Source organism: Mytilus galloprovincialis, chromosome 13 (assembly GCF_965363235.1).
Source record: "Mytilus galloprovincialis chromosome 13, xbMytGall1.hap1.1, whole genome shotgun sequence".
Classification (NCBI taxonomy): Eukaryota; Metazoa; Mollusca; class Bivalvia; order Mytilida; family Mytilidae; genus Mytilus; species Mytilus galloprovincialis.
Genome location: NC_134850.1, coordinates 15,542,044 through 15,558,464, shown reverse-complemented (window position 1 = coordinate 15,558,464; position 16,421 = coordinate 15,542,044). Strand labels below are relative to the sequence as shown.

The 16,421-nt window shown below is 30.5% G+C and overlaps 1 protein-coding gene and 1 long non-coding RNA gene across 2 annotated transcripts; one reads left to right on the top strand and one right to left on the bottom strand.

Moving 5' to 3' along the window:
• Positions 1-4,449: 4,449 nt before the first annotated feature.
• Positions 4,450-7,701, bottom strand: LOC143056329 (uncharacterized). Its single transcript, XR_012972300.1, has 2 exons — positions 6,730-7,701; positions 4,450-4,533 (listed from the first exon to the last, which is right to left on the bottom strand). It is a non-coding gene; the product is annotated as an uncharacterized LOC143056329 (long non-coding RNA).
• A 1,885-nt stretch (positions 7,702-9,586) lies between these two features.
• On the top strand, positions 9,587-16,201 carry LOC143057194 (cilia- and flagella-associated protein 107-like). The gene is made up of 3 exons (XM_076230450.1): positions 9,587-9,756; positions 11,285-11,573; positions 12,923-16,201. The coding sequence occupies exons 1-3, from the start codon at positions 9,652-9,654 to the stop codon at positions 13,195-13,197; spliced, it is 669 nt and encodes a 222-aa protein (XP_076086565.1). The 5' UTR covers positions 9,587-9,651; the 3' UTR covers positions 13,198-16,201.
• Positions 16,202-16,421: the final 220 nt, after the last annotated feature.

Genomic DNA, 16,421 nt, shown 5'->3' with positions numbered 1-16,421 from the left:
TTTTTAGTACGTAATTGCATATGAAGCGTCATCGTTGATTTTCAGTTATAAAATGTAAAATAACTTATAATACGATTAATCTTTTGCCGATATTTCAGATAATTGTCGTTTTTATTATCATTTTCCTGTTCTGTACACATAATTTCTGACACTCTATCGGCTAAGTCGACCACCTACTCTTGTTTATTATGTCTACGTGTACCTGAAACTCTCTTTGGCATGTTTTAATTAACAAATCTAAACTTTATTGATGCGTGTGTGTGTGTGTAATCTAATCATGGAGGAAACAATATTGCAAGATTTTTTTTTATTAAAACGACAGTATAAAACATTTGAAAATATTCGTTTAAATTTAAACATATTGCCTATTTTGCGTTTTATTTTATTCGAATGTAACCAGGTATGTGCATTACTTGTGTATTGCAACGAGTCTTTTCCTCGCTAAAGACATACAATCAAGATTTTATGCCATGCTTGTTCAATCATTTCAGTATATCAATACTTTTGAGGGGATGTCGTATTTGTTAATATATTTACATTGAAATATATAATTCAAATTATGTAACAATTATAATGTGTGTATTGAAATAAAATAATTAATAAAAAAAACGTTAAAGGAGAGTATAAATACGATAGCTCTCGCTATCTTATAATCTGTGATCATGTAATCAGCGCCGTATAACATCTTAATTCTTGTGTGTATCAGTTTACACATATCGTGACGTTTTTCTTAAAATTAGTAAAAATGTTCATATTTCTATTCAAGTTGGTAGCATGAAGAACATTTTTTTAAACTTTGAAACTTATATCGAAAGATAGAGCAATCTTTCTTCTTTTATTTTATAACAAAGTCAATTTAATGTTCATTGATTAAGTATTTTAAACTATTTTTTAAAGATGTGACCTTATTGGTAATAATTTACATTTCACATATAAGAATTTACAACAAAGAAGTCTTTATGACTGTTACAAAACTAAAATTGGTATCAAGAAAGACAAATCCGAAAAATATAATAAAAATATCATCTAGTTGCTGAAATATTGATGAACACAAATATAACAAAGTCAAAAGGATTTTATGAAAAGAAAAGGTTTAAATCGTCAATTTAAACATTTTTCCCCGTTTAATTCAACAGACCGATTTCATCGATAAAACCTCTGTCCCGTGACGCATGCGCATTACAGACCGGACTGATTCTTGACAATGGGCCCTTAAATAAAAATGTGTACTATAGTTCAGTGAAAATGGACGTCATACTAAACTCCAAAACATATAAATGAACTAAAAAAAATTAAAAACATGCAAGACTAACAAAGGACAGGGGATCCTGGAGGCATGGGACAGGCGCAAAAATGCGGCTTGTTAAATAGTTTTGTAAAATCTCGACCCCTAATACCTCTACCTATATAACCAATGAAGAATAAAGGAAAAATAAGCAAAACAATAAAACTCAGTTAAACTGAAACCCGAGTCCGATGTCGGGGAAAAGGTGACAAAAGAAACTACTAAGCAAAATGACAATGATAATAATAAAAAAAAAAACTACTGTTACTGTGTGTGTAGCTTTATTTTTTTAAAACACATATCTTGAAAAGTTCTGCATACTTGAGGATTTGGTAATTTGCTGTAAAAATCCTTTTACCATTGAAAGATTATTTCTTTAGTCCTACCAGAGACATATATATTATATGTCTCTGGTCCTACGTATACGTGTTTGTTTTTGCGGCTAGGCTATAGTGCTATATCGAAATCAGCTATAGGTGTTCAAATTTGCTTTATATAATGACAAATCCATTTGAAATTTTAAGTGAAAGGTTCTCCAAAAGAAATCAATGATTGTGTATAATCAAGCATCAGTGTAAAGAATGGTACAATAAAGGTCCTTGAATTTTGTAATTCTAAAATTAAAAGCCACAGTCATCTCCTAGAAAATACAGTTCTCTGACCTCAGAACAACACTATTTTGAAACCCTGGAAATTCAAATAAAATTTACTGTACATGACTCACCGCCAATGACCTTCGGCTTAAAAAGATCGTTTATCCTGCAAGCCAAACATGTATAATACACAGCTATATAGTACCCTATTACAAGCATTACTAGATTTATCAAATATTTGAAATACATTTATGACTGGTTTTAATTGCACCTTTATAAAAACTAATTAACATATATCAGACTCTCAATCAGCCACTTTAGTACTTATAAATGATATAATCAGCAACATTTTCACATATCTAATTTGTGTTGAACCTTATATACATATATATAGTGATGTTTTAAAAAAGCGACCAAACTAGCTTTACCAGCGGCTCAACTTCTGTCATGAGTCCTACCTCTCATTATTTACATTGTAAGAATCCTTTCCGAAGTTATATGTTTCTTTACCCATTTTAAGTATACAGATCTGAAAATACTCGCAGTTACTGACAGCTAGTTTAAAGCCAATAATCACTAAAAAAAAGATTGCCAATGAGATAACTGTTCACAAGAGGCCAAATGACACAGAAATAAATAACTATAGGTCCCCGTAGGCCTTCAACAATGAACAAAGCCCATTCCACATACTTAGTCAGCTATAAAAGGCCCCGAATGACAAATGTAAAACAGTTTAAACGAGAAAACTAACGGCCGAATTCATGTACAAAAAATGAACGAAAAACAAATATGTAACACATAAACAAACGACAACCACTAAATTTCAGACTCCTGACTTGGAACAGGCACATATATACTGAATGTGGCTAGGTTAAACATGTTAGTGGGATCCCAACCCTCCCCTAAAATGGAACAGTGGTGTAACAGTACAACATAAGAACAAACTATACAAATCAGTTGAAAAACGCTATGGGAACTGCTCATTGTTGAAGGCCGTACGATAACCTATAGTTGTTAATTATTTCTGTATCATTTGGTCTCTGATGGAGAGTTGTCTCATTAGCAATCATACCACATCTTCTTTTTTATAACACTTAAAATTAATTGCCATTAAATACATACTAGTAAAAATATCAACTTTGTTACTGTGTGAGTGTTAGAAACTGGGGAAGGGCGAGATTTCTCCAAAATGTTGTGTGTGTTTGTCTTTTAAAACCTTTTGCCCCAAGTGTACTCATGAAACTAACATTGCAGGGTACATCGATTTCATGTGATGGATGAACATCAATCAGATTGCAAACTAACTGCAAAATTGGGTAAAAAAGAGAAATTAGGCCATCAGTTTGACATTGGACGACACTTCATTGAAATACATTAATCATCTCTTTTATTCATATTTCCATCGTTGGGTCCTCCACCGTATATCCAATTGTTAGATACATGTATTCTATATGATAGTAGTAATCTGGCTCGTTAGGAAACCTGACGTGGGCAGTTGGACATTAAGGCTCAGTCCGTATAAAAAAAACATGGCAATTGCCGGTAGATAAAATTACAATGATTTTTTCGCATGTTGAGCATATTCAGATGTTTTTCAAATATCGTTAAAATGAAATTGACCACTGACGTTTTTCATATTTTATTTATAAAAAACAAAAGTTGGTGATAATAATACAATACATGATGATAATCCCCTGTCCCAATACAAATACATTTTAGTTGCTGCTAATAAGTTATGGCTGTTTGTTGTCTAAAAATCCTGTAATAGAAATAGGTACAATGAATATCATCATTTGCTATAGAAGATTAATATCACTAGTTGTATCCGTGTTAATTCACGTAAATTTTGAGATTATGATGCAATCACCGCCTTTTTTTAAATTGAATTTTTCTTTGGTGGGCTTGGTATCACAGCGGGGTTTTTGTTTGTTGTTTTTTTTGTGTTCGTTTGAAAATTTCATACAAAATGTTAGCGTGTTGTCTGTCAAGTTTAATATTAAGAAGCTGCATGCTGTGAAATATTTCGTGAAGATCTCAGACCTGACTTCAAGGAAGAAAAGCGGTTATAATAGTACTCATAAATTATGTTTCTAGTATCTTAGTATAGAAAGTCCCTGGTTTACCACAAAGAAAATAATAATCACAAAAGTATTCTAAATTAAAGTTTTCATGAAATCGTTTCTGCATTGAAAGTTAATTGTATGCTTTAAATTTGTCTGCAAACTAACAATATATTATATATTAAGAAACAAATATTTTCCTTAGCATTGACATCCTACCAACTATACCACATCTTCTTATTTTTATAGTAATTAATTACTTACAGAATCGTTTACGGGTGTGGGTAACAACAATAGCCACCCGTACTCATGCATGCTGGTTCGAAGTCATAGCTTGCACAGTGGGTATTCAGTATGTTCATTTGTCCAAAAAAGTCCAGTTGTGGTGGTTGTCTTGGTTGATGTGCTCTCCCTAGAGGGTTAGGCCCACGGCCACGTCTTCTACCACGTGGTGCAGGTGGGGGAGGTTGTGTTGGTGCCGCACCGGCTCCTGCCTCGGCTGCCTCGGCGGCTTCTCCCGGGGGCGTACCCTGAGCTGCTACTCTATTTACATCAATGCAGAACCCACGTTCGGCAACGCATCCTCTCATCATGTCTACAAATAAAGTACAAAATGTATGAGGAAGTGATTGATTGATGATCGAATGATGGTTCATAAAAGTCCAGTTAGGATATTTAATGCATGTTCAGGATGAGAACAAATCAACATTAAATACAAGAGGTAGGTCCAGTTTTAGAGGCCGTTCGGGATAAAAGTCGGGGACATTTGAGTATAGTATAATGTATAGTGACCGAACATGTCTTCTATTGTTTTTCAATATTCCAGCTTAAAATGACTACAATTATTAAAGTTATCAAAAGGTTTATATCAATATAAAAATAATTTCTATCGAAAATGAGTCCAAGATTTTAAGGAAAAAGTTGTGAAATGAAATCGAAATTGAATGAAATATTACTGTGTTACTATTTTAAGAAAATAGCGACAACCGGAGGTGTGCGTGTTGCTGTATAAAATTTGGCTCATGAAAAAGAATAATTGTGGAGGTGACAGTAGAGTGCTCCGTATCCCGAATCCCGCTGTAAATTATATCTTCCATTTTCCATGCACTTTGTTAACCCGCTATATCCAACTTGATCCACCTTTTAACACCTCTATATTCCACCCCAATTTTCACTCCCTATATCCCACATCACCGCCCCGCCCCTCCATTTTATTAATTTCAGACATCAACTATATATTTACTGTCGATATACAATTTCGTGTAAGTTTCGAATATTTCATAAGAAAGAAAAAGAACGATCGTTTCCTGTCAAAATATCTAAGAACTTCAATGGGCTTCGTAGATGACTATATTATTTTTCTTTTTAATTGCAATATCGTCACTGTAAATACACATCACATCGAACTTGTTAAGCATAAAAATAATATTACAGCATAAAACTGTCAAAGACGGTAGAATGAACTTTACATTTATTAGTGCCCAGGGGCCAAAACATATGGTCATTTATAGAAGATATATAAAATAAAAAAAAGACTTAAAGGTAAAAAAAGTAATGCATAAATATTATATATCAAAATAAATATTTCGAGTTGGTGAAAAGAATAAAATACAAAAATAAAGACATTGCCAACAGTGCAGCTACCAAATTTAAAAAGGGTACGACAAAACTAAAAGATTGAAATAATAAAAGCTCATGACTACACTAGAAAAAAGAGACCGAATGTCTTAACCGTTGAAAGGTCTTTATCAAGGGTCAATGACAAAATGATTGATTGATTGATTGGAGTTTAACTTGGCCGCATTCTTATAGTCAGTACGAATCAAGACGATCTTAAGTAGATAGCCGGAGGATGTGGTATGAGTGCCAATGAGACAACTCTTCATTAAAGACTCTTATCATTTCGACATATTAAGGGGCGTGGAGCGCGTACGTCCCCTTTTATTGGAAAATATATCATTGTCGAAAAAAAGGGATCGCTATGCTCGTCGCTAGTTCTTCCGTTTTATTGCATATCGCATCACCCCCTTCCAAAAATCATGGGCAACGTAATTTACGAAGACGGAATGTTAATTTAAGAAAGTTTGTCCGTGATAATCTCTTCCTTTTTATTTTATGTTACATAAATTTGAAAATCCTGAAAATGAAATCTGAAATATTCCGATGAATATAAAATAAGAAGATGTATTTATGAAGGATCTGCGTGTGGTTCTAAACGCAGAGTGTCCGAAAAATTTTTGTTCAACTGTTAGATCCAGTAGAAGCAACTTAATGGGTAAAAACTCTCTACTTTCGTCTGTTTTTTTTTTTTAATCACGTTAAATTACAAAATATGATGCTGACTGAGATATTACCCTCAATAAGGTATAACTTCAGAACATTTTTTCAAATTGCATCGAGTCTCGTCTGCTTATTTTTGAATGAAAATTGAATATTTATATTTTACCTTTAAAACAAAGCAAAATTCCGATTTTGTATTTTTCTTCTTCTTTCTTCTTTCTCCTTTTTTTTTTTGCATTACCACAAAGGATGTTATACTATTTCGTTAATGGTTACTTACAAGAAAATTCACATTTAATTAAAAAAAAACTTCTTTCCTAATCCACAATAAAAAGATTAGGTGTAGTATATAAAAGAAAAAAATACAGTTGGCAAAAAGTATCTGGATTAATCAAATAGACATCGGCATTATTATTCTCTTCTGAGTGTAAATGTTTACCAGATTTTTACCGTTTTTAGAATACGAACAAGCTTCAGTTTACAGATTAGAAAATGGTAAAACACAACTCACCTTGAAATTCACCCATCTGGGCTGCACTTAGTGCAGCAAAAAGCACTATTGCTAGAATAGTGCATGGTACCGGCCGCATCGTGCAACGGTCCAAAATGTGAACGAGCTCAGTCGCTGTCTACTTGTCTTAATACGCAACTAGATTGACAACTACTATAAATATAGTAATAAAAACACTCCCTACGAAGTTTTTACAGTAGTAGCAATCATTCTTGTCATAATATGACGAGTCGGTATTTACAAAATAGGACAATAAACCATGTAATGGCTAAGAAAGTGGAGACTAACTTTTCTGACACACGCATATAAATATATAAGTGTTATTTCATCTCGTTTTTAGCATCGTGTCAGGGTATAAGAAAAGACTTGAATGTCTGTAAATAGAAATATAAAAGCAATAATATAAAGTATTATTCGTCTCAATGCTTGACATTTTGTCATGTCGGAGTCTTTTCATAGCTCACTATACGGTTATGGTTTTGCTCATTGTTGAAGGGCGTTCGATGACATCATTAGCTCTCTGGTGCATGGAATATATGTCTTATTGGAAACCATTCCACATCTACATTATGTTATAAAAATCTGATAAACATACTTCTATATATTTTTTTTTTAAATACACAAAGTTCATATACATATGGAAGAAATCGTGATCCTATATTGTGAATCTGATGTTTGACATGTCAGCTCTTGCAGGAGGTCTACTGTATGTTTTGACATAAACTAAATCGGACTTCTGAATTTGTACGCTAAACGAGCGTTTCGTCTACACAAGACTTACATGTACCACAGTGACACACGAAGAAAAACAGTTTGAAAGTCAAATCTATACGAAGTCGAAGAGCATTAAAACCGAAAATTCTAAACAGTTCTTTGGGTTGCTTGGCATGCGTCTTCTTCTATCTTTGATTTTGAAGTAGCAGAAATAAAGAATTGAGAATAATGGGATGCTATAATGTAAAGAATAGATCAAATATTGGGTAAAAATATATTGACCAGATGATGACATAATGGCTAAATAATACAGTAATAAATGACCCCAACAAGACCCTCATTAAGAAGACAAATAGTATGTGTCGGGAGGTAACTGCATTGTGTCGTATTATGCGTTATTGAATAAAAGGTTGCGTGGCGATGATCGAGTGGCCGGATAACTGACCTTCGGCCAGTATACTACTATAATTCATTATATTTTGAATAATACAACACTATTTGATAAATATAAATGATATTTAACGGTCGCGTCCTCACGGAATAATATCTATAATATAAGAACATCAAAACAAATGACGCAGCATGTTACGCCTCATGATAATGATGTGCGTCGCTAATACGCAAAACAATAACAAGTTTTTTCATACTGACATTTTTTTGTACATTGTATATTAACAATATAAAATCTGGAAATATTATAAGTCCAAGTTATAATATACGCCAAATTTATGGAAAAGAAATAACGGTCTTTATCAGTGCAAGACGGAAATAGAACTTTTTATAAGAGGGCCCGTTGACTGACCTAAGGGCCTCAATGAAAATTAGACTACGGTTCTTATTAAGGTACCCTCTTTGATTAAAGAATTTATTATTAGTAGTAGTATTAGTATAAGGAGGATCCGCTCCAGTCAGGCTTCGGTGATTCCCTAATCAATATTGTCCACAATAAAGGAGGGCGGTGCTCCCTGGATCCGACTATGTTTCTGCTTGTTTCTCATCTACGAACATTCAGTGTAAAAGTTAGACTTTTGGATTAAAATTCAGTGGCTGACCCAGAAATTTTCATAAAGGGATACTGAATGCATAAGAGGAGCCACACTCCAGTCATTTTTCAGCGATTCCTTATATAATCAACATTTTTTTTCATCTAAAGAGATGGGCAGGCGCCCTCACCCATTCTATCCGCCTTTGCTGAATTTTATCTATAGAATTTAAAAAAAAAATAGTTATTAATATAAAAAAATGTTAATCTGTTGGAAATTAATGATAAAAAATATAATTAAATTATAAATAAAACATAAAACAATTTATTTTTATTTTATGTCTGTGATTATAAACAACAAGATTTGAAATACTTTACCAGAACTGTACTTGATATGTATTTATTCACAATATCGAAGAAAAAAATCTGGGTTGCTGGTAAATTTTCCTAAGTCAGTATAGCCGAGGTCATGGTAGGCTTTACAGAATAGATAATAATGGACGAAAAGTGCAGTGACTTCTACAATGTATTTCAACTCAGCTCTAGTTGACTGATTATTTAAGCAAGCATACACATGTAAAGGGAAATGGAACGATGAGCAAAGAAAAAAAGGTATAAAATCAAAGAATACAGAAATGAAATCAATTTGCATCATGACGGTCATTATGCGTTACTGACCATTTTTTACCTTAGCTCATTCCAGCGTGTATATATCTATGCCGATATTTATAAGTATGCCGATATTTGATGTTCATACGATAAATTAATGTTATATTCCAAATGTTGATTATGTTTCAATGTTTTTGTGTGTACATATTATAGTATTGTATATAACTAATTGTTTATTCTACTAATCAAGGATTTGTACTAATTTTTATATCAGTATCCTGAGAATGGAAACACGTAATTTTGATGCTAATCCGTTAAAACCGAAAATTATGTTTCCTCATAGCAACTAACGTCTACACCAAAAATATATTCCGTCCTACTATTACGTCGTTCTTAAAGTGAATGTTGCAATATTTCATTAGAATACACATATTAAAATAAATAAATATATAGTATACAAAAATTTAAAATTCAATATATAATAATCAGCGCATTAAAATAAAGAAAAGTTTTAAAACTGAAACGCGGACTAATTTGAAAGTTTATTTTGGGTGTTGTTAGGCTCTGTGAACAGGACTGAATAATTTTCGTGGTTTTCGTTATCATTATTTGGAAAGATGGCACAGGGAGACCCAATGAAATGGGGCATGCCAGGATGGAGAATCGAACAAAAGTTTGCACCCGGAGTATTGATCGGAAACTGGGGAGAGGACAGATACACAGTGAGTAAACCCTTGGAAATTTAGCTTTCACTTTCAGGACAGGAGGTCAATCAACATTGTCATTTGGTATGCTTTTGATATTATGATTTCTGTCAAAACAGTTATCATAATTTGAAACATCAACTAGGCTGTTTTAATGACTTCTATCCCTCTTTTAAAATAAATAAAAAACCTTTTGACAGTGTACCAAAAAAATACCCTTTTTGCACTGTGCCTCTGTGGTTATTTCCCTTTTTGTTTATCAAAATCCTATAGAAATTTTGGTAATGTACTGCACTAGAATTAAACATTATTTCATTAAATTTGAGTTCAGCATTTTTTTTCTCATACTTCTGTTGCATTGACCATGTTGACACCTTTCCAATCAATTTTTTAACATTGTTGGAGTCTTTAAAATATTTATAAATGATATTTAAAAAATAATAGAATAAGATTCATGTTTTAACGCATTAGTTTTAATTTTTATTTCCACCTGGAAAGTGTTGAAAAAAAACAATTTGAGGTCTCTCATAAAATTGGTTGTCAAAATTATACTAAATTTTGTTCAAATCAATAAAAAAAAATGTAGTTCTGTGTGTCCTGTAATTGTGAATAAGAGGCCTAGGTAATGACTGATTTTAGTCCTTGAGTGGTAGTTTAAAGTAATCATAAAAAAAATCTAGAGGGTAACTGGATATCATAAGAAGAAGAGTGAAAACATACCTCAAAGAACTGGCATGCAATGGTTATAATATTAAAAACAAACTTTATTACACACACACATTTCAAAAGAAAATGAAAACAAAATGCATGTAATTAAATGACCATATATATATATGATTTCAAAGTTTGGTTTTCTCACATCTACGTCATAGAACAATCACACACGATCCATCAGTACATTGATGACTATGATGATAGTTGAACTTGACGCATTGCAAACAGACACTTATTTTGAAAAAATTGTTAATCAAAATGGACCGGGTTTGAAACAACGTTAACAACTTGCTGAACTTTAATTTTAACCACATGGAATATAACTTTGATAAAGAAAAGACATTTAAAAAAAGGTCAAGGATATAAATAAATTATTCAACTTCCTCATTAATAATTTATGATTGAAATTTGTTGAGCCATTATCTGTTGTGTAGTACTAATTTTCATAGATAATTAGATTGAGGAAAACTTACATTTTTATGGATATTTGATGGCATGCTTTTTCCAAAGTTTGAATAAAAAGATTACAAATCTAAAGAAAATTTGTACTTTGTTGAACATTTCATTTCATGGTTCACCTAGGCCTGTGTCAAAACAATCCATGAAATTGACATCCCATGAAAAATAATGAATATACAGTACTTGTTCTAATATATACCTTTTATTTTCACTTAATCTCATGGTAAGTTTTTCTCTTAATATGAATTAATTTAAAATAAAGATTTATAAGCAATGAAAAAAAAATATATACATTGTAGTTTAACAAAGAAAAAGAATATAATTAAAATGAATAAACCATACATTTTGTACATATTTTCTTTTATCAATTTAGTTTTTAAGAGGTGACCAGAAACACAATAGCACTAACAGAACTGACTTCAGAAATTTTGCTGGACATAGACCAGATGTACTTGTTAGGAGGAAAGCTTTGATGAAGAATGATGGAATTGGACCAGAAGCTCTCTTCCATCACCATGGTAACAGATACTCAAATAATATGGTTTCTTGGTATGATGAGAACTTTAACGGAAGATGGAAGGACAATGCATTACCTGACCTACGTGACTGGAATGGTCACCAACTGGCATGGGCCCCAGAAAAGTCAGACTTTCCCTTACAAGGTAAAAATGAAATGATAATTGAATAAAATTCGTATATTGTAGATTTATTAAAAAGAGAAATGTGGATTTAGAAAAAAATCTGATTTGTGGTATATATATATTTAACTTTTTGTATGATTACATAAATGTATATAAATATATGCATGTACATGTACATTTGTAGAACTCCTAAACTTTTCAGAAGTTTTTTTACACATGTACAAGTTGTTGAAAATAAAATAAAAATAATTGTGGGAAGGTTCCTTTATCATGCAAGTACTGGTACCATTCTTTGTGGATTGAGGCAAAGAATTTAATAACACAAATACAGAACACAAACATTTAACATACAAATGTATAGAACATGTGCATTTTCCTTTCAGTAACCTCAACCCAAGAAATCCATTATAATATTTTAATTCTACAGATAGTAAAGAATCAAAAGTTATTATTTTTGGGGACATTTTTAGGTATCAGCAATATATATTATTGATTAAATGGAGTAACATCTGTGTTATTTTTATTTTCTTTATGTGGTGATAAAAAAAAACATTATTTCAGTAATTGACCTTATTAAGAAGGATTATTGCACTAATTAAACCATTAATAATATTTGTGGTAGTTACATGGTTAAATTTAGATAAGTCACAAAAAAGCTAATTAGAACATTATTTTACATAAACACAAAATTCGTGTTCAGTCATGAATGTAAACATGAAATCCATGAATTAATTTTATTGAATGTACATCATACATGTGACTTTATTGTATGATGCGTTTTGTTCAGAGACATTTTTTATCACATTATTTCAATATTTTACTATAAAGTGTATTAATACATTCTTTTGTAAATGTATATTAAATATTACTTCAATGTTATACTTTTTAGTCTTTTAAAAATCCTCAATGAAGCACAAAAAAGGCATAAGAAATGCCAGTTTTATGTGACATGGTCCATTTCTCTCTCAAAGAAAGAAACATATAGATCTATGAATGGTTTAATGGACTTCTTTTACAATTCATACATGGACCTTTTACTTGGTTTACATAAAGATCAGTACAGGAATTGCTATATGTAATTCATTGTATGGTGAATTATATTTGTTTATATCCTCAGAATTTGGTCTCTGATAGGTAATAGACTCATTGGCAATCCTACCACATCTCATTACTTTTTTAATACTTTTAATATTGATGTTTGCAAAATAATTTAGGATACCCATCTGATGATGAAAGTGTTTAACGACCTTGACTGGATTTACATTCCTCGCACGGTTAGGGATACCAATCCTGTCCTCTCACTAAAATTTAAATAGAATAGCCCAAGTTTGCACATTTGTTAACCAATACAAATTCTTTATTTCTTTTAGGTAAACCTACAAACTATGGTTTATTAGATACCATGAAGCAGAAATGGGCAGATCAGATCGCTGATGAAACAAAGGGAGATTATCTATCCACATACCAGAATTCATTCATCAAACCCTCAGGAGAAGCGTTCACATCTGTTCGCTATGCAATACCTAAAGCACAATCCACAACTCTCCACCCATACAACAGTGTAAACAAAGATTTAAAGTTACGTGGAGGTACCTCCTTCAAGTCACCTGAAAGACTACCAGAAATTACTCCAGTTACCGCCTAATTCTGTTTATACATTTATAAATATTATTATAATTTTAACTTGAAGTTCCCATTTATATTGTATTCATTTCAATATTAGTTATGAAAATTATGTACATTCATAGAAATATGTGATATCTTTTTTATTGTTAGTTGAAGATGAGAAACATCATTTAGATGTATCCCCTCTTTTATCTTTATAAAGAGGAGATAATTCTGTTGTTTTTATATTTAACTTCTTGCTTGAAAATTCAGTGCTTTCTAGACTAATACTTACATATTTAATTCAACTTTTCAAATTCTAAAGGATTGTGGGACATTTGTTAATGTGTACACCAAAAATAAATAAAATTATTCCATTAAATGAATAGCCACTGCTAAGAAGGTGTAAGTGATCAAATAATATTAGTTGTGTAGTCTGTTGAAAATATAACCCCAATTGCTTAAGATTCTGAAAAGGCGAATATTAAATAAGATTGTCCTTTATAACTGCTTTTTTATAATCAAAATATTGCATTTCTAGTCCTTGTGGCGTTACTTTATGTTAGAAACGTTATTATGTATATGTGATATATCTCTTTTGTATGAAATATTTTCTTTTTATATTTAAAAAAATATGAGTTGGTTGTTGATTATTAAAATGAAATCTACTAGTAAACGTTAAAGCCAATAAAGGAGTTTGAAATTTTTTTGGTAAAAATGGAAATTTGAACCTACTTTGTTATACAGGGGGAATCTATAATTTTTTCTAAGATATTATTTCTTTCGGGCTATTCCATTAGAAAAGATGTGGGTAGGTAGGCAGGGATGTTTCATATTTGGACATGTGTTGTTTGAGCATTCATGATTTTATGTCCATTTTTGTAAACAAAATTACTCAAAAAAAGATGTTTGTTGAATGAGGATTTCGAAAGTCCCTATCCCCTTGTCTGTTTTAAGGGAAAAGGCCCCTTTTAAAAAATGGCATTATAGAATTTACTTTAGATTATCATTTTCTTTTCTTAGAAAAACTTGTTTTTGTTATCATGTACTTATAAAATGCATTAGTGTGTTCATTTTCAGTATTACTACATATTTTATAGTTCATGGATGGATGGTAAATTATTATGAAAGACCAATTATTCATTGTTGGGTCATTAGAGTGTATATTTATTTCTTTATAAAATGTATATATATTTTATTCATATGATGTATGTATCTTTTGCTTTTTATAGCTTTTTCAACTGAAAAATATTTATTATGTTATGTCTTAGCTTTATGCATTTAATATTAGAAAAGTGTTACACGAAGGGAAATTTGTTTTTTTGATACTATTTTGATAATGACAATAAAAATTATGAATTAAAGATTACAACTATATAAATATTATATGCACATGTGTATTATAATGATTGCATATTTATTCATAGATTTGGGACGCAATCTGAAAAATTTGAACAATTTAAAAAATAAATCAAATTTTCAAAATTTTTACAAACACAGAATAAGTGATAGAAATTTATTCCTTTGATAATTTGAACTTAAGCATTGTTGATATATTACCTTTTTTTCTTGTTGTGCGTTAATCTGAGTGCAATCATTGTCTGTTTGTAATTCCTTTTTTAACACCTTTAAATTTTTATGAATTGAAGGGGACAGTACCCTTGAAATTGGTACAAAATACCTAATAATTGAAATCTTCATATACATGTAATTGTAAAATTTATAAAAAATATAAATAAGAAATTGAACTGAATCATTTTTTTTATTTCGCCTTCAAAAAGCTTTTATTTTAACCGCCCAAACAATTTTTATTGAATATTTGTTTTTTGGATGATTTTAAATATACCCCTTATTGTCACCTTTTGCACTTCAGTCCATGACTTGAAATATATGTTTTTATTATATAGATGAATTATACGACACAAAGAGAATGTTGTAACCACAGTTGTGGAATCTTGATAGATGTATAGTATTTATTATAAAGTATTATTGCACCAACAATATAGGTGTGTGGTTTTTATCTTTACACTTTTTTGTTACGCTTGTTACTGTTTTCTTAGTTATTTTCTCTTTTGCTCAAATTTATATGTATGCATATATTTATATATACATTTTCATTATCAGTATTATAAACTAAGTATTTCAACATTTTTATATGTTTGGAGGTATAAATCTTGAATTTAATATATATATATACATCACTAGAAATAAGTATTAAAATTTTGCTCAGTAAATACTATAACAGTTTTTAAATAACTTTTTTTTTAAGAAAAGTTTGAAAATCATAAACACATGTTTTACTTAAAGTATTAATAGAAAGAAACTGTAGTAAAGCTTTAAAAATTCTTGAGGTCAGTTTAATTCTTACAAAAATATGTTGCACTAAGTGGAGATAACTCTTCATATTATTTATTGCTCACCAACAGAGCTAACTTCAGCAATGTTGAAAATCAGTATTCTTATCTTTTTCATATGAATCATGAGTATATTATTAAATAGCATTTATCATAGTAATTGTAACTACACATATGTTGTGTTTATAATCATTATTATACTTGCCTTACTTTTAACATTACCTTTTAGCTTTAATTTTTGTTTTATATTTGAACACTTTGATGTTTATTGAAGTGCATACATTTTTAGGAAACCAGTATTTTGTAAGTTTATTCTGAAAGGTTGTATTTACATTCAAATTCAAGTTTATTTTTTTGTAAAAATCAAAAATGTCTCTTTAATAAATAATATTCAGTCCCAACATATTTTATAAATTGACTGAAATACAACATTTTCTTAATTAACCATACAAATGCAGAACTGTTAGTGTTAGAAAAAATGGTCAGTATTTAATTTCATTTAAAAATTAACCGTAAAGTATTTTTCCTTTTTAGCTGTACAAAATGCTGAATTGATACTTTTGAACGTTAGAAAGATTTTCATGTTTTTAGAACTTATTAGAAGCTGTGTGTTGTTAAGTTTGAGAATTTTATGATCATATTTACATTAGCACTCTGTGATACTTCAATAAAAAACTGTGATAAAGTTGGTTTTTTGTTAATTGATTTTTGTCTCATCTGCAAGGAAAGTAAAAAATGGCAGGACACACCAAAACTCGTTTCAAGTACAACTTGACAGTATGTTGTTTCAACTACATTTATGGACAAAGGAAGATAACTCCAATTTTAAATATTACTTTAAAATGCCATCATTGACATTTTAAGAACAGACTAGAACACACAAAGATCTGTGACTGAAGTACCTATGCCT

Coding starts and splice junctions, on each gene's coding strand:
- LOC143057194 (XM_076230450.1), top strand. CDS start 9,652: ATGGCACAGGGAGACCCAATGAAATGGGGCATGCCAGGATGGAGAATC. Junction 9,757..11,284: donor GGGGAGAGGACAGATACACA/GTGAGTAAACCC, acceptor TTATCAATTTAG/TTTTTAAGAGGTGACCAGAA. Junction 11,574..12,922: donor GTCAGACTTTCCCTTACAAG/GTAAAAATGAAA, acceptor TATTTCTTTTAG/GTAAACCTACAAACTATGGT.